The sequence below is a fragment of the Pogoniulus pusillus genome, chromosome 22 (genome assembly GCF_015220805.1).
Source record: "Pogoniulus pusillus isolate bPogPus1 chromosome 22, bPogPus1.pri, whole genome shotgun sequence".
Lineage (NCBI taxonomy): Eukaryota > Metazoa > Chordata > Aves > Piciformes > Lybiidae > Pogoniulus > Pogoniulus pusillus.
The window spans coordinates 17,979,940-17,998,174 of NC_087285.1; the positions used below are offsets into that span (position 1 = coordinate 17,979,940).

Consider the following 18,235-nt stretch of genomic DNA (forward strand, 5'->3'; position numbering starts at 1 on the left):
AAGGCCAAGATCAAGCTATTAGATGGAAACCTGCTTTGGGAACAGACAGTTAAACTGCCCTCTAACATCAGTATCAGAGCAAGAGAGTTAAAAGTGACTTTAAAGACTTCCTCATGTTTTCTTCCTCCTTGTTTTCAAGCAATTTAGCATCCACTTACAAGCCTGAGGATTTGATATAGGCATGCAGATGCTCTAGATAGATGACTAAAGTGCAGAGATTGAGAAAAAAGTGGGGGTTTTCTTTTTGGTGTGCAAGTGTTTCTCAAAATGCTGGTTAAACCCACATCAATCTTGTTTGTAATTGCTAGTGTAGGGGTTTCAGAAAGCCAGGACTGAGATTAATGAATAGGAAATGCAGCAGGATAATTGTGCCTGACATCTTAATGCATTTCAGGCCAAGTGTTTTTTGACACACAGAGCTCCTAAGGTTCAATAAGAGACCTCACAGGTTGCCAACTGGTTATTCATGGCTAGGACCAAATTACACTGACATTTTGCTCATGGGAGGTGCTCAGGGGTAAAAGGATCTGTCAAAAGAAACTACCACACAGCAACTTGAAGTTTATGCCATCAGCTCCTCCTTGGAAGGCCCACAAAAGCAGGAACAAAAGTCCAAGTTCACAACAGAGGATGAGTGAGATGTCTGGTGCATTTAGCCCCCTCAGCTAGCAGATGTATATAGCAAAAGTGTGCTAGTTTGAAGCTAGCTGGAATATTTTGGTGAGAGGAATTAGATGCTAGGCTGTGAAAAGGAAACAATGGTGATGTCTGCTGCACTCATAGGCTTGCTGAGATGGATAAAAACAAGAACACAAACACAGATAACAGAGTTACTTGAGCTCTGGCTGCATGCACTTCCCTCTCCCTAACTTGCTGTCTAACTAACCTGTCTGCTTCCTAACCCCCCTGACCAATCCTCCAGACTCACCTTGAACGTAAGGCAAAGTCTGGGTTAAGGTAGAGGGGTGGAAAGGATGTGGAAGAGTGGTTGGGAGCCCCTCCTGGGGACTCTGGTTTCTGGGGGGGGGGGGAAGTTGTGTTTCTGTATTACTTTTTAACTTGTCTATTTCTGTCTATAGCTGTCTAGACTGTAAATACCTGCTTGGATATTGTGCTAAATAAATATAAAGCTTCATTCTTTAATTTCCAGACTGGCTGGGTCTAGCCTGGGTGATTTTCTTATGTGGGGGGGGAGCAGGTAACACTCAAACCATCTCAAAAGTGAAGGAAAAAACAAACCAACCCAAGATTATGACACCAGTGATGAGACAGCAGCAGTTGAAAACACTGCCCTTCACTGTTTTCCCCAAACCAAAGCTCTCTGAAACTGAAGCAAGTGTTCAATAATATCCTTTGGGGTTCATCTGCTGTCAAATGTCAAAATGATTTCCCCAGAGATAAGGAATTATTTCTTGACAAAGGCTGAACTGTTTTTTTACATACTTGAGGTGTTAAAACCTCTGAAGGTTTTCCATTTGTTGAGACCATAGAGGACATCTTTAACCTTCAATACATCTTTGCATCTTGGCTGTTGCCAGCTGCTAAAATGAGAGTTTTTCACCTGTTATCCCTCCTCTGCATGCCCCAGCACAAGATAAGTACAGCAACAGTCCTAATTACAAAGAGATTTTAATCACTGCACCATTGAAATACCCTCAGAGCAGGCCTGGGTGACAAGGAAGCAAATGAAGTGGGAACATTAGAGGTCAGGTACTTCAGAAAACAGTTCCCAGAGCAGGTGAATTCTTGCTGGCTAACACAAACAAGAAAATCACCAAATATTATGCAAGCTGCCTCTTCAAAATACTTCTATTCACAAAGTGACATCAGGAATTAAATACACATCTCTGCCTTCCTGGAAAATCAGTTGGTGCTTGTAGGAAGCAGGAGAATTACAATATTTACAAGTAAAGATGCCATCAATCATCTGTCAGCTTGTACTAGCTCTAGCCACAGGCTGCAAAGAAATAAAGCATCTTTTATCCAGTTTTCAGTTGGCCATACTTGGAAAACAGAATATATTCTTAAACCATGGCTAAGGACAGTAAGGACAGGCTGCAACCCACTCCTGAGATGTGCTTTTTCAGCAATGCCAACCCACCTGGGGAAGAATCAGCACAGGAATGCCTCCCTTCTGCCTACAGTGATGTAGAGCAAGAGGTGAACAGCTCTGCAGAAATGTAACCCATGAGACCCCTGTGGTCCCATAGCCACGGAGTGGTCAACCAAATTTGACACTGAATAGTGGAAAAAGCTCACTTTGCAGCCCCCTCTGGAGCAGGGTGGGCTGCTTAGGGAGATGAGATGAATGCCACATGGGTGGCATGTGATGTTCTTCAGGCTCTTCAGACCTGAATCATAGAATAGTTTAGGTTGGAAGAGACCTCAAAGCTCAGCCAGTTCCAACCCTCTGCATTATGCAGGGACACCTCCCACTAGAACAGGTCACTCCAGGCCTCATGTAACCTGGCCTTGAACAGCTCCAGGGAGGGAGCAGCCACAACCTCCCTGGGCAACCTGTGCCAGTGTCTCACCATCCTCGCTGTAAAGAGCACTTTCCTAACGTCTAGTTTGAATCTCTTCTCTTCTCTTCCAGTTTAAACCCATTACTCCTTGTCCTGTCATTATAAGACCTTGTAAATAATCCCTCCTGTAGGCCTCCTTCAGATATTGGAATCATTTGGGATGTACAAGTATCTGGCTTCACCTCCTTAGACAGCACTGCCAGTCCTATGGGGAGGAAGAGAAAGGATGCAGGAGCTCAGGCTCCAGCCTAGGCACTGTGCCAGCACTCCTGGCAAAGCAGGACCCAAAGGCAACACAGAGCTCCCCGGGACCCTAGACAGGGTCACAGCCCAAAACATAGGCACTCTGTGGGAGACAACACTTCTGCAGGCACAGTTGTCTCTGGGAACCATCAAAACCAGGCTGGAAGGGACAGCATGTCAGGCAGCCCACCCCCTGCCCCACAGCAGAATTAGCTGTCCCTTCGATTTAAACTCACTTGGTAAAATCATCTCAGCAGCCCGGCAAGCCCAGGCTGCTGCCTCACCTGTGCCTGGAGAGCGCCTGCAGATCAGCAGGCTGGCAGTAAACCACAGAACTCTGGCTGCATCCACACTGATGGGCTGAGACAGCCTCCCTCCTCCACGTCTGCTCTGACTCACAGCATCTGCAATGCACAGCTCAAGCAGCAGCCAGGCTCAGTTCAAACTTGCTCTTTAGCCTGTGCCGTGGACTCCCCTGTCTTCAGCAACGAGCCTGGCAAAGCCATTCCATGCTGAAGTCCTGCTGCTAGTAAATAATCTGGGCAGCTGGTACCGACCTCATGCCTTCAAATGGGAAGCAGAGCAGTACTGGGAAGGGTTTTTTTTAACTCATTGTGTTTTCCTTGCTACATCTGTTCTTTATGCTGTCCTTAAATGGAACACATTTTTCAGCCATAGGTTGCTTTAGTGTCTGATTTCATGCCGTGGCTGCTGGGAGAGGTGTCAGCAGTCACACATTTATATTCCTTTCCACCACTTGTGGGCTCAATCATCAAAGGTAATACATAATGCAGGCAAACTGATGATTTGGAATGGGCCTCGTGTATCCATCTTGATTAACAGAGCCACAAAGGATCTGCTTTGAAAAGAAAGTTCCCCAGAAATGACACAGCTCCTTGTTCTTACCCTGAGCACCATAAGGAGCTGAGGCACTGAGTGGGCAGTGCAGACAGCTGTCAGACGGCGTAGGGAAAGCCTTGTTCCTTTGTGTGTGACCCTCCTCAGATCTGCCAGCACCTCTTATTTCCCTGCACGTCTCCTTCCACCCTCACATTTCACTGCCTCACCACCCTAAACCTCTGCCTGCTTGCCGCACTGACTGACACTGTTCCTTCTGGGACTTCGTCTCAGGCCATGGGAATGCTGCAGTCAACAGCAGTCTTACCACAGTATCACAGTATCATCAGGGTTGGAAGAGACCTCATAGATCATCAAGTTCAACCCTTTACCACAGAGCTCAAGGCCAGACCATGGCACCAAGTGCCACGTCCAATCCTGCCTTGAACAGCTCCAGGGACGGCGACTCCACCACCTCCCCGGGCAGCCCATTCCAGTGTCCAATGACTCTCTCAGTGAAGAACTTTCTCCTCACCTCCAGCCTAAATCTCCCCTGGCTCAGCTTGAGGCTGTGTCCTCTTGTTCTGGTGCTGGCCACCTGAGAGAAGAGAGCAACCTCCTCCTGGCCACAACCACCCCTCAGGTAGTTGTAGACAGCAATGAGGTCTCCCCTGAGCCTCCTCTTCTCCAGGCTAACCAATCCCAGCTCCCTCAGCCTCTCCTCCTAGGGCTGTGCTCAAGGCCTCTCACCTTTGTACTCTGACACTGTGGGGCAAGAGGGCCACTGACCTACACCTTCAAATTCTCTCTGTATTTCACTAAATTGGTTTTAACTGCTGCTGCTTTCCCAGCAGGGTCCCTCCTGCAGTATGATTTTGCCTTTGAAGCTGCAGCAACAGGCTGCTAAGGGCTGAGCTCTGGGCAGGCTGCAGCTCATCGTCTCATAAACCTCTCTGCAGCCCAGGCTAAAATCTCTGCTTTTGCTGCAAGTCTTGGCTTTCCCAGAGAGAAAGGACCCCAGAAAGTCTCAGGAAGACTGTCACATTCCTGAGAAACACTGCTGTTCTTTCTTCTCCCTCTGTCTCTTTTGAACCCTCCCTGCTTCTGAAGCTCATCTCTGAATGAGGGGATGGAAAAAGCCCCTTCCTCTTAAACTGCTCGGAAGTTGGCTGAATCTCTTCAAGCCAGCAATGAGTGTTAGCTTTTCTCAGTCACTTTCTGTTTTGGATGAAGGCACCTGAGTATTTATTTATCTGTTTTTCATAAGTATCACACTGAAATATTCATTTTTAAGCAAAAAGTACTTAAGCAATTCTCACCGAGCTCGGGTAGGTGTCACAGGAGCTGTCTCTCTTCAGATGCTACCCATGTATGGTGTGCAGTGACAGCCTGTTTCCTCCCAGTAGACTTTATGATTATAAGAAGCTTTGCAAAGCAAAACAATAGTTTCTGAATGGCTGTAGATCAGCTGAGTGAATGCACAGTGGCTCCTGTCACCCCAAGGTATGCCAGTGCCTTTCTGCAGGGAGTGAGAAGCTGAGAGTTTCCAGGCAGAGCATCCCTAATATACCAAGTTATCTTCAGGCCTGACTTCACCAGTGAGGCATCGTTCCTCACTCCCATCACTTCATATTAAAAAGGAGGGTATGTCAAAAGAGAGCCCATCTGCTCAAGTCTCCTTCCAGAAAGCCTTCTAACAGGAGAGACCTTCTTCCCTTCTGCAGAATTATTAATGTGTCAGATCTCATTGTGGCAGGAAAACATGCAAGTGCTCACTGGAACAGGAGTAAGTGAAGAAGAAAGGGAATAGAAAGATGGGAGGAGGGACTATTATTGGAGTGAGTGAAGAAGAAAGGGCATAGAAAGATGGGAGGAGGGGCCATTATTGGAGTGAGTGAAGAAGAAAGGGCATAGAAAGATGTGAGGAGGGGCCATTATTGGAGTGAGTGAAGAAGAAAGGGCATAGAAAGATGTGAGGAGGGGCCATTATTGGAGTGAGTGAAGAAGAAAAGAAAGGGCATAGAAAGATGGGAGGAGGGGCCATTATTGGAGTGAGTGAAGAAGAAAAGAAAGGGCATAGAAAGATGTGAGGAGGGGCCATTATTGGAGTGAGTGAAGAAGAAAAGAAAGGGCATAGAAAGATAGGAGGAGGGGCCATTATTGGAGTGAGTGAAGAAGAAAAGAAAGGGCATAGAAAGATGGGAGGAGGGGCCATTATTGGAGTGAGTGAAGAAGAAAGGGAATAGAAAGATGGGAGGAGGGACCATTATTGGAGTAAGTGAAGAAGAAAAGAAAGGGCATAGAAAGATGGGAGGAGGGGCCATTATTGGAGTAAGTGAAGAAGAAAAGAAAGGGCATAGAAAGATGGGAGGAGGGGCCATTATTGGAGTAAGTGAAGAAGAAAAGAAAGGGCATAGAAAGATGGGAGGAGGGGCCATTATTGGAGTAAGTGAAGAAGAAAAGAAAGGGCATAGAAAGATGGGAGGAGGGACCATTATCAAACATTCTGTGCTAGCTTGAAGCTAGCTAGAATGTTTTGATGAGAAGAACTAGATTACAGGCTGTGAAAGGGAAACAGTGGTGATGTCTACTTCACTCATAGGCTTGCTGAGATGTGTAAGAGCAAGAATCCAAACATAGTTAAGGCACTTCTGCTTGGGAGCTCTGAGCTGCACTTCTCTCTAGCCTCTCTGATGTCTCTCTGATTAATGCACTTTGCTGAACTTCCATTCTTCCTTGGGACTGGGGTAAGATTGAGAGGGGTGGGAGAAGGTGAAAGGGTGGTTGGGAGTCCCTCCTGGGGACTCAGGTATCTGGGAGGGCTGTTGTGTTTCTGTATTACTTTTTACCTTGTGTATTTATGTATATAACTGTATATACTGTAAATATCTGCTTGTATATTGTGCTAAGCTGTAAATATAAGCTTCATTCAAATTTCCAGAGCCCGCTGAGTCTAGTCTGGGTGATTTCCAAAGTGTGGGGGGGCAGGGAACACCCAAACCACTACACACTCCCAGTTCTGCAGTTTGATGAACACGTTTTGTGCTGGTCTGTCGCTGCAGAGCAAAGCAAGACAAGTGAGAATATGGCCCCTGAGGGACTGCAATTCATAGAATAAAATCACAGAAAGGTTTAGGTTGGAAGGGAACTCAAAGCTCAGCCAGTTCCAACTCTCTGCATTAGGCAGGGACACCTCCCACTAGAAGAGGTTGTTCAAGGCCTCATCCAACCTGGCCTTGAACAGCTTCAGGGAGGGAGCATCCACAACCTCCCTGGGCAGCCTGAGCCAGTGTCTCACCACCCTCACTGTCAAGAACCCTTTCCTAACATCTAGTTTGAATCTCCCCTCTTCCAGTTTAAACCCATTACTCCTCATCCTGTCATTACAAGACCTTGTAAGTGGCCACTAGCTTCTTTTTTTTTGACACAACTCTACAGAGTTCCTTTGTGACTTTATCTGTGTCAGTACTATCCTACTGCTGCAGCAGGTTCTGGATAGAAATGATCATACCCATCTGGTTGGAAAGCTCAGTCCAGGCAGAAGGACAGATGCTCTAGGTGTTTGTGCTTTAGAGAGCTTTCAGAGTAGAAGCTGATTTAAAGGTTTGGGGAACATCCTGTGTAGTGAAAGAGGCCAAAACTTCAACCAAAGCTATGATTAAGGGATGGCCTGACCACAGTTTACAAGGAACAAAACACCAGTAATGGAATATTTGGACTAACAGGTAAAAGTGTAAATCTGGTAGAAGCTGAAGTGAGGCAAGGTTTGAATAGGAAGAAAACCACCACTGACATCACCCTGAAGAAGATACTGCAGATTTACACATCATCCCTTGCCAGCTGAGCTGGGGTAATGGATTAGGAGGCTGTAAAGGGCTGAGGAAGTCTGTTCTTTTAACACCCTTTTGCTGAGATTTAAGCAAACACATTTTTCTTTCCAACAGCTCTGATATAGTCTGTCAGTTACTCACCTGATGCTCACTGTTGTTTTTTTAAGCCACTTTAAGTCATTCATAGTTTTGAGCCCTCATTAGCCACAGCAAAAATCTTTCCATGGCTGCAGTTCATATTCTACCATGTGTGAATTTTTTGTATCAAACCCAGATGCCTTTTTTTTTTCTACTCCATGAGACACTCTAATTCAAGCAAAGATGAAGTCAGGGCAGCACTTTGTCTTTTGCTATCAGAACTTCAGATGACATAATGTTATAAGACTTCTTTTTCCTCGTGATCTTTGAGCCAGGGCAGAAAAGCTGCTTGGGAATGAAATGCAGACCCCAGAAATGTCTTTGTCTGCCTGGTAAACCAAGTTTTCTCAGGAGCTTACTTGCACCACCCTCCAAAACAGGAAAGGTCTAACTGGCATAGTTTTAGGAACTCAAAAATAACTTAGGGTATCTCTTTCCAACATAATACATATATTTTCCAAGACCAGGCATCTTGAAATCTTACCAGGACAAGGAGCTGTGCACATCCTCTTGGAAACACCCACAAAGCAGTTAGAGATGCAAACCCAAGTACTGCTGACCTTGTTTGTACCTTCAGTCAGCAATACTTCAGGGGGCAGGAGACAGCGTTAGGAGCTGAGGATGATTAAAATAAACATGGCAGCTTTCAAGATGATGGCAGACTGAGAGCTGCAATATTTTAGCTCCAGGCAAGCTGAATCAGGGACTGAGTGCTGGGAGCAGAGCCATCGACACACGGCTGGTGCTGCAGGTACAGGTTCTTGCTCCAGGCTCGTACCCAGCTTGGGCACAGCAGACCCTCCCCACATGGCCACAGCACATGCTGCAGGATCTGCATGTGCTGCACTGCTTTGAGGGAGCTTACCTCTGCCTGTGCTGGCAGAACTTTTCTCTCCAGGGATACTGACATCCTTTTTGACAGCCAGTTCAGGAGGGGACCCCTTCTTCACTGCCTGCACATGCCATCAGGCTTAGATCATTGCATCCTAGCCATTATAGTGCAGAAGCTCTCCTATTTTCACCAGGGTAAAACGCAGAGGCTTGTCTAAAGCATGCTTGAACTGAATCAAACCAGCACATTTTGTCTGACTCCTGCAGAAGCCAACCTGCTGGCAAAGCTGCTGTGCTGGTCACCTCCCAAGCTACCACAGCTGCTTGCAAAGTGAAACTGTCCATGGCCTAACTCAGCACTGACACATGCTGATGTGAAATGGCACAGGAGAAAACCGCTTACCTCTGCTAATCAGCTCTGGGTTTATCTTTACTTTTCCCTGCTACCCTTAGCATCAGCAATCTCACACACTTATCTATTCAACTTCAAACAAGAGCATTTGCTAAAAGAACAACGTGGACTAATGCACCAGGAAAGACAAAAAGGCTAAAATATTGCATGTGGCAGCTGCCTTTTAAACTTTTCTTTTAAAGACAGGTCACATAAATGTTACTCACTCTAAGGTAAAGATTTTCCTCTGCCCAAGAGAGCTGCTGTTCTCCCACTACTGACAGCAGTCAGCCTACATCCCTGGCATAGGGCAAACAGATAGATGAAGGCAAGGTTATGGGGAAAAAGCCAGCAACATCAAAAGCAAGGAATCCCAGAAGTTTCTAAGCTTGCTCCTCTGATAGTATTGAATGTTTTTTTTTCCTTTGTGGCTGCTACACTGATGCTTTCAAAGGCTGAGAACAAAGCTTAGAAAAGCAAGACTCACACAAAAACAAACACTTCTTACAGCTGCCAAACCTCTTTGGCTTCCAAAAAGAAAAATAGAGAGTGAAAGAGGGAGAGATGCAGAGAAGTGATTACAACCCCCCATAAACCAGTAGACCTGATGAATATCCAAGTTGGCAGCTGGTAAAAGCTAATTGGGGTGGCTCTAATGGGTACCACTCAAGCATCAGGTTTTCATGAGTCTGCAAAAGCCACAGACGGTGTCATATTTGCCTCAAAGAGAGGCAGGGATGCTCACAAGAACCCTGCCCCTGGCAGTGATGTTGCAGACAGAGCTCTGTGGAGCAGGCAGGGCTGAGCAGACATGACAGGCTATGCCTTTAACAGGCGTAGCAGGTTCGGAGAAGAATGTTTGCCCATGGCCTAAGGTGCAGAATGGTTTCATTTGTTTTGAACACAGAAATGGTATCATCTCACCTTGGCAACAGCAATTTCACTGTCAAAAGAAGCTGTTCCTTCTAAGAAATACAAGCTTTTGTTTGCTGTTACTTGTGAAATTCTGCTTGGTGCTTTGCTCCAGTTCACCTGACAGCAAACGCAGGGCAAACAAGCAGTGATTAATGGAAGCCAGTTACAATTTGCTCATGAATTGTCTGCACGTTTAAGACCTGCCCATAGAGGATTTTGTAGGCCTTAGTCTGTGTATTGAACACTCACTTGATTTGCATTCCTGCTGTAGCACCAGTTTGGGGATGCTGTAAAAGGGCAGTAGTGTGCTGCTGGGCTGGGTTTTGGCTGTGTACAGCTCTGAACAAGTATATAGCCAAAAATAAGAATGTCAGTGGGGTTATCACAGTATCACAGTATCACCAAGGTTGGAAGAGACCTCATAGATCATCAAGTCCAACCCTTTACCACAGAGCTCAAGGCCAGACCATGGCACCAAGTGCCACGTCCAATCCTGCCTTGAACAGCTCCAGGGACGGCGACTCCACCACCTCCCTGGGCAGCCCATTCCAGTGTCCAATGACTCTCTCAGTGAAGAACTTTCTCCTCACCTCAAGCCTAAATTTCCCCTGGCATAGCTTGAGGCTGTTATGCATAAAATGGGCTGCCCAGGGAGGTGGTGGAGTCGCCGTCCCTGGAGCTGTTCAAGGCAGGATTGGACGTGGCACTTGGTGCCATGGTCTGGCCTTGAGCTCTGTGGTAAAGGGTTGGACTTGATGATCTATGAGGTCTCTTCCAACCTTGGTGATACTGTGATACTGTGATAAGCATTTCCCAATTTGCTTCCAATATGTTGCTTCCTTAACTGATTCCCCATATGAGTGACCAGGGTTAGGTAGTGTTGCAAAACGAAGGCATTGAAAATTCCTGCTCTTGCTCCAGCTAGTGTGGGCAACTTGGTGAGGATTCACTTGACTCGTGGAAGCATGTCCCAGTCAGTGCTGGAAGCTTTATCTTTGTATAGGGTAAGAGTCCTAAAATCAGTCAGCACAGTGGGCAAAAGATAACTTAGTTGGAAACGTTCAGGCAGTTGCAGTTTTCACTCCTTAATTTATTCTCCTATGACCCAGCACTCCAGAATTAGCCCTTTCCACAAACCCAGGCTGTTTTCTAGGCGTGCACATGAGGGTACGAGTGTGTGTGTGTGTGGGCAGTGCACGCCCTGGCATCTTACAACTTGTCTACAGGGGAAAATCAAGGGTGTTTAAGGTCTATCCACTACGTGCATGACTCAGTGGGAATAAATTACAGCACGTTACACCCTCTAAAGGCTCTAAATCCAGCAATGAGCTGTCCTCAGAAGAGGGTAAAACCTACAGTGATCTCTTAGATCAGAGCCCACACACTATAGTTTAACCCTGCTAGACACCAGCTTCCCACATTCTGCCAAGCCCTTCTAACATCCCCCCAGAGGAAGGCTTGCTGTCCTTCCTCACTGCCATATGGTCTCAGAAACAAGAGGTCCTTTTGCCACTCTCCTTGCTGGACTGATTGGTGAGTAGCTCTCATGTGGGTGCAGCCCATCATAGAAACTGACTTGAGTTTTGGTGCCTGATCCTGCCCATGTGCACAGCAGAATCTCAAGGTTTTATGCCCTGGAAAAGACCTTCTTAACCTTGAGGACTGCTGGTCTTTTTTAGTAGTTTTTCCCACGTTGGCTGATTATTCCCCACTCCTTTGGTTTTGGTGGAGGGTTTTTTTGGGTTGGTTAGATTTTAGGCTGGTTTTTGTTTGGGTTTTTTTTTTTTTTGCTTGTTTGTTTTCTAATATTCCACTCTGTGGAGTCTGGCTCTAGGTTTTTCAGGAGCAGGAAAAAAACAAAAGAAAGAGCTTGAATTCCTTTCACTACCCTTCTCCCAAATCAAAGCTGCTTGACAAGCACAGCTACTAACTGTGGATTCTGGTGGTCCTGTCAGACTGTGAGTCTCACCCTCCACTGAGCTGCAGATAGGAGGAGAATCTCACTGCAGAGGGGCTGGGGAAATGAAAAGCCTTTTGCTCTGAGTTAATGATTTATAACCCACGTTGGCTGAGTATGCAGCCTCTTCCAGACAGCTCTGTCCTCTCAGCACTCATGCAAAGACTAAGAAAACAAATCAGAGATGGGAAAAGTGTGCTTGCTCAGCCTGGAAAAGGGACAGATGGAAAACACCAATACCTGAAAATTAAACCATCTCATGCCTTCGTTGTATTTATCCTTGTGAAGCCATACAGAGAGAAAAGGTGATAGCCTCATTTAGCCTTCCACACAGATGTAGAATCATAGAATCATAGAATCAACCAGGTTGGAAGAGACCTCCAAGATCATCCAGTCCAACCTAGCACCCAGCCCTATCCAATCAACCAGACCATGGCACTAAGTGCCTCATCCAGTCTTTTCTTTAAGACCCCCAGGGACAGTGCCTCCACCACCTCCTTGGGCAGCCCATTCCAATGCCAATCACTCTCTCTGGGAAGAACTTCTTCCTAACATCCATCCTATACCTACCCTGGCACAACTTGAGACTGTGTCCCCTTGTTCTATTGCTGGTTACCTGGGAGAAGAGGCCACCCCCCACCTGGCTACAATGCCCTGTCAGGTAGTTGTAGACAGTAATAAGATCACCCCTGAGCCTCCTCTTCTCCAGGCTAGAGTACACAAAAGAGCACAGACACTTGCACTCCACCTGCTGCAGAAAGTTTCCCTGCTTAGCTTTCGTTGAAGGACTTTTGTATACACCTAAGGCATGACATCTGGCTTAAAGCAAATCATTCCTCCCCCCCCCCCAAAAAAAAAAACACCCCTCTAGCCACTGAAGCTATTGGCTGCTCTGCAGTTTGTGTCTCCCCCTGCACAACCCAACATTTTTATCTTTGTAATTACATGGTAGTGCCCAGCGCAGAAGTGCAGGGTCAGTACCAGGGCATTGCAGGGTAATTATGTGGCCATTTTTGTCTTGTAAATTGCAGAGTTATCTTGGGACTGAGAGAAGGAAAATGGCAGCAACCACTTGACTAATTGGTAGTTTAAAGTTTAATTACCCTAAGGCTGACGTGCTGCCTCGTGAATGCAGCTGTGGAAGGGAAGGATGGCTCCAGACCCTGCACAGATGCTGTGAGTCCCAGTCCCAGCCCCAGCCTGTGACACCAGCCCCATCCTCTGCTGTGCACCTCCTGAGATGGGCAGACACATCTGAGCAGGAGAAGGTGGGAGCTCTGCTGTGAAAAAGCTGCAGATGCTCTATGGATTGAAGCTGTTCCTCCATCTCTTAACTCATCCCAGAGCTGCCTATGCAGAGAAATTCTCCAGCCTCCTAGGAGAGGACAGCAGTCACATTGTTCCAGCAAGATGGCTTTGCTCCTGCCCAGTGCTGGTGGGCAGACAGTGTCAACCCTCATCAACCTTGGGGATACTCTATGGATACACTTGATGGCTCAAGAGAGAGAACACCTCAAGCAGGACTCCACAAAGGACTTTGATATTGTGTTTACCCAACAGGTGGATGAGAAAAAAACATGTCCACATTAGTAAGTATAAATGCAGTGGTTTACAACATAGGAGATAGCAAAAAGAGATACACCAGCAAGAGCAACTCACCAAATTTGCCAGTATGTAGTGGTATCCATTCCCATTTTTTTCAAGCTTGATGATCTGCAAGATGAAAAACAAGGATATTTAGCAGAGACCAACTATGAAAGAAGAGATCCATTTATCCATCCTTCTTCTCCTCCTGCTTTTCCCTGGTGAGGCAGACCAGTTGTGGACAGGAAGACACAGCAGAAGAGAAGTTCACAATCTTGTTAGGGGTCAAACAAGATTTATATTTCAGACACTGAAGGAACTGGTGGAGGGTAGGAGAGCCCTACAGAGAGACCTTGACAGGCTGGATGGGTGGGCAGAGGCAATGGGATGAGATTGAACAAGGCCAATTGCAGGGTTCTACACTTTGGCCACAACAACCCCAAGCAGCACTACGGGCTGAGGACAGAGTGGCTGAGAGCAGCCAGGCAGAGAGGGACCTGGGGGTGCTGGTAGAGAGTAGCTGAACATGAGCCAGCAGTGTGCCCAGGTGGCCAAGAGAGCCAATGGCATCCTGGCCTGGATCAGGAGCAGTGTGGCCAGCAGGACAAGGGAGGTTATTCTGCCCCTGTACTCAGCACTGGTCCAGTATTCAGTACTATGTCCAGTTCTGGTCTCCTGCATTCAAGAGAGATGTTGAGGTACTGGAACATTCCAGAGAAGGGCAACAAAGCTGGTGAAGGGCCTGGAGCACAGCCCTGTGAGGAGATGCTGAGGGAGCTGGGGGTGTGCAGCCTCCAGAAGAGGAGGCTCAGGGCAGACCTCATTGCTGTCTACAACTACCTGAAGGGAGGCTGTAGCCAGGTGGGATTGGGCTCTTCTGCCAGGCAAGCAGCAACAGAACAAGGGGACACAGTCTCAAACTGTGCCAGGGCAGGTCTAGGCTGGATGTTAGTAGAAAGTTGTTGGCAGAGAGAGTGATTGGCATTGGAATGGGCTGCCCAGGGAGGTGGTGGAGTCTTTGTGCCTGGAGGTGTTCAAGAAAAGATTTGGATGAGGCACTTAGTGCCTTGGCCTAGTTGATTGGCTAGGGCTGGGTGCTAGGTTGGACTGGATGATGTTGGAGGTCTCTTCCAACCTGGTAGATTCTATGATTCTATCAAAGGGAAGAGCTGAGATCAGTTTGTTCTGTGAGTACAGCTGAAACTCAGGCCAGGCTAAATAACTGTTGTGCACATCCTCTGAGCTGGAATCCCTGCCTGCCTGCCTGGTTTTGATGTCAGGATGCTTGGACTACAGGACATTTATTCACCTTTAGTGCTTTGGGGTAGCTTCAAACCACATCTTCAGAACAAATCCTCTGGGCAAGCCACAGAGGATTCCCCTTGCACATTTATTGAGATTATTTATATCTCCAGATTCATGGTGCCCCAGTATATGCTCTTTGTCACTTGCTCCTTTCTCCCTGATGCCTGCAGAGTTGTTCTGATTCTCTTTTATCCACAGGATTGCTTATAGATCTGTAACATCTGAGTTTCTGTGCTAGCTGGAAAAGTTTCCCTTGCCTAGGTAGAAAGGCACCAGCTGTTGAAGGCTTGCTTGTCGTTATAGGGGAAGGAGTCATTGGTCAGATGATGTCTAACTGTCTTTTTCTCCTTTAATTAAAAACCAAAACCAACCAACCAACCAAAAACAAACAAACAAAATAAAACCACCACCACCAACAAAACACCAAACCCAAAAACCCCAGAAAGAATAAAGATAAAAAACACATTAATCTTGCTGACTCCATGCTTCCAGTGAAATCCCTCTCCATTGATTTCCAGCAGCACTGCTTAATTCTGACCAGGTTATTTGAGGCAGGTATCACCTACATTTCATAGAATCATAGAATCAAGCAGGTTGGAAGAGACCTCCAACATCATCCAGGCCAACCTAGCACACAGCCCTAGCCAATCAACCAGACCATGGCACTAAGTGCTTCATCCAGGCTTTGCTTCAACACCCCCAGGGACAGTGACTCCACCACCTCCCTGGGCAGCCCATTCCAATGCCAATCACTCTCTCTGCCAACAACTTTCTACTAACATCCAGCCTAGACCTGCCCTGCCACAACTTGAGACTGTGTCCCCTTGTTCTGTTGCTGCTTGCCTGGCAGAAGAGACCAACCCCACCTGGCTACAACCTCCCTTCAGGTAGTTGTAGACAGCAGTGAGGTCTGCCCTGAGCCTCCTCTTCTGCAGGCTGCACACCCCCAGCTCCCTCAGCCTCTCCACATGGGGCTTGTGCTCCAGGCCACTCTCCAGCTTCATTGCCCTTCTTTTGAATCAATCCACACAAACAGGCAGTGACAAACCCAGCTCAAACCACCATGCCTCAGAACCTGTAAAAACACAATAATTGCCTCTTTCTGAGAGAATTGTGTTGTTTCCATAAGGTTTCACTGCTGGCAAAGCTATCTCTTATTTGCATTGTTGTATGAATTGATTCAGAATTACAGTCTACATTGCCACCACTCAAGCAGAATCTGCACAAACAGCAGTGAGGCCAGAAAGATTCTCACATCCAGAATGACAATAAAATGACTGCTGTGCTGGCTTCAACCAGAGATTGGCCTGCCTGAGACTCCTCTTGATACCAAGCTGGTAGCAGGTGTTTGAGAAACATCAGATGAGGGCATGTACAGACTGATCCTCCCCATGGGACAACAACTCCTAGTCTATCATGAGCAGCCATTTAAGGATTTCCAAATGGGTTACAAATGAGCTAACACTTGGTCTGTGCAACTGGTTCATCTGCCTTAGCCTTTCTCTGATGAAGTGCTCTTGTATGCACATTAAAACTCATCTGGTTCCTAGCATTAACACAGGGGCAGCAATTAACTCCAATGCAGGCTCCATTTAGTAGCAGTTTCTTATTCAACTGATGTCAGCTCCACCAGTTTCACTGCCCTGGGGTGGTTCTTTCCACAGGAAGATGTTCTTCACCATGAAGGTGCTGGAAGGTGTCCAGAGAAGGGTGACAAAGCTGGTGAGGGGCCTGGAGCACAGACCTGTGAGGAGAGGCTGAGGGAGCTGGGGGTGTGCAGCCTGCAGAAGAGGAGGCTCAGGGCAGAGCTCATTGCTGTCTACAACTACCTGAAGGGAGGCTGTAGCCAGGTGGGGTTGGGCTCTTCTGCCAGGCAAGCAGCAACAGAACAAGGGGACACAGTCTCAAGTTGTGGCAGGGCAGGTCTAGGCTGGATGTTAGGAGGAAGTTGTTGTCAGAGAGAGTGACTGGCATTGGAATGGGCTGCCCAGGAGGTGGTGGAGTCACTGTCCCTGGAGATGTTGAAGCAAAGCCTGGCTGAGGCACTTAGTGCCATGGTCTGGTTGATTGTCTAGGGCTGTGTGCTAGGTTGGCCTGGATGATGTTGGAGGTCTCTTCCAACCTGGTTGATTCTATGATTCTATGACACTGGAACACGTTGCCCAGAGAGGTGGCAGAAACCCCATCCCTGGCAGTCTTTAAGGCCAGGTTGGCTGGGGCTCTCAGCAACCTGATGTAGTGTGAGATGTCCCTGCCCATGGCAGTGAGGTTAGAACTGCATGACCCTTGAGGTCCCTTCCAGCCCTGACAATTCTATGATTCTATGATTCCTCACCATGGTGTCTGCACAGCAGTCTGGAGTCCTCAGAAAAAAAGCCCCAAACCTCTGTATGCCTAAGGCTATAAGAATATATACTCTTATCATGGGGAGTTAGGCTATAAAGATACATACTCTTGTTATGGGGAGTTAGGCTATAAGATACATACTCTTGTTATGGGGAGTTAGGCTATAAGATACATACTCTTGTTATGGGGAGTTAGGCTATAAGATACATACTCCTGCTATGGGGAGTTAGGCTATAAGATACATACTCTTGCTATGGGGAGTTAGGCTATAAGATACATACTCCTGCTATGGGGAGTTAGGCTATAAGATACATACTCTTGCTATGGGGAGTTAGGCTATAAGATACATACTCTTATTATGGAGACTTTTCTGAGTATCTTCCATCATCAGATCTGAGGAGCAGAAACAGACCCAACTTGTAGCCTTCCATTCATCAACTGAGTCTGACCTTTGCACTAAGTCCCAGCCATTGTGGGAGGAAGAAACATCTCTGGGGCATTAGTATGTCTCAGAATCACAATCCAATTCCTCTTCTCCCTGGTGCCAACAGTCGCTGGCATCGGCTCTTTCTGCCCAAATTCTCCCTCTGTTACTTTATTAGGTGCCAGAGTCAATGAAGTGGAGAAGGCTGCCATCCAGCTTTCCCTGAGCTGTTAATCTTGCAGCCCATCCACCTGACTTATGAGGCTTGCTTCCTGTGTTTTACACAGTTATTTGTGATCTTAATTTATTTTAAAATGCTTGCTCAGTCTTAATGTGCCTGGATGGCAGGAGCAAGCTGAGGTTATAATAGCATTTATCACTTAGCCTGAACGTGGTGAAAGCCTGTGCTGGGCTGCATGCTGATAGCTCACTTGGGCCACCTAGGTTTCATTACCCACTTCTTAATGGGCCAGGTTGACATCTCTATTAGAGAGAAATGCTCTAAGAGTGAAACAGTGGCAAAGGAGAAATTCCAGTTATTCATTTTAATGAGAGACAAGGAAGGAACAACAGCAGGCTTTGATGGAATACAACCTGCCACTTACTTATCCCATTAAGGCTACTCAGTGTGGCCCTGTGGATATCCTGCCCTGAACCAAGGCCTGGCTCATAAATGACAGTTCTCTTGGCAAAGGTGATTTGTGCCCTTGAGACATGACATGGGGAGATCTCTGAGAAAGAAATCAGGTCATTTCCCCACCTCTTGTTAACATGTTGAGCATCCTCACAGCTATGATCTCCAGAAGATGAGGGAGCATCTTGCTGCAGACAGCAATGGTTACTTGTGCCATGTGCACAGTGAGGAGAGGAGATGACAAGTGTGTGCAAGCACCAGTGCGTGCATGTGAG

The 18,235-nt window shown here is 47.0% G+C and overlaps 1 protein-coding gene across 2 annotated transcripts in view; it reads right to left on the minus strand.

Annotated features, from left to right (window-relative positions):
- Window positions 1-18,235, minus strand: part of GRIA1 (glutamate ionotropic receptor AMPA type subunit 1) — a 156,721-nt gene that overhangs the window by 58,229 nt on the left and 80,257 nt on the right. For both annotated transcript variants that reach the window (XM_064162021.1, XM_064162020.1), the window contains exon 5: window positions 13,327-13,380. In XM_064162021.1, coding sequence (XP_064018091.1) covers window positions 13,327-13,380 — 54 coding nt within the window. The remainder of the gene's footprint in view (window positions 1-13,326; window positions 13,381-18,235) is intronic.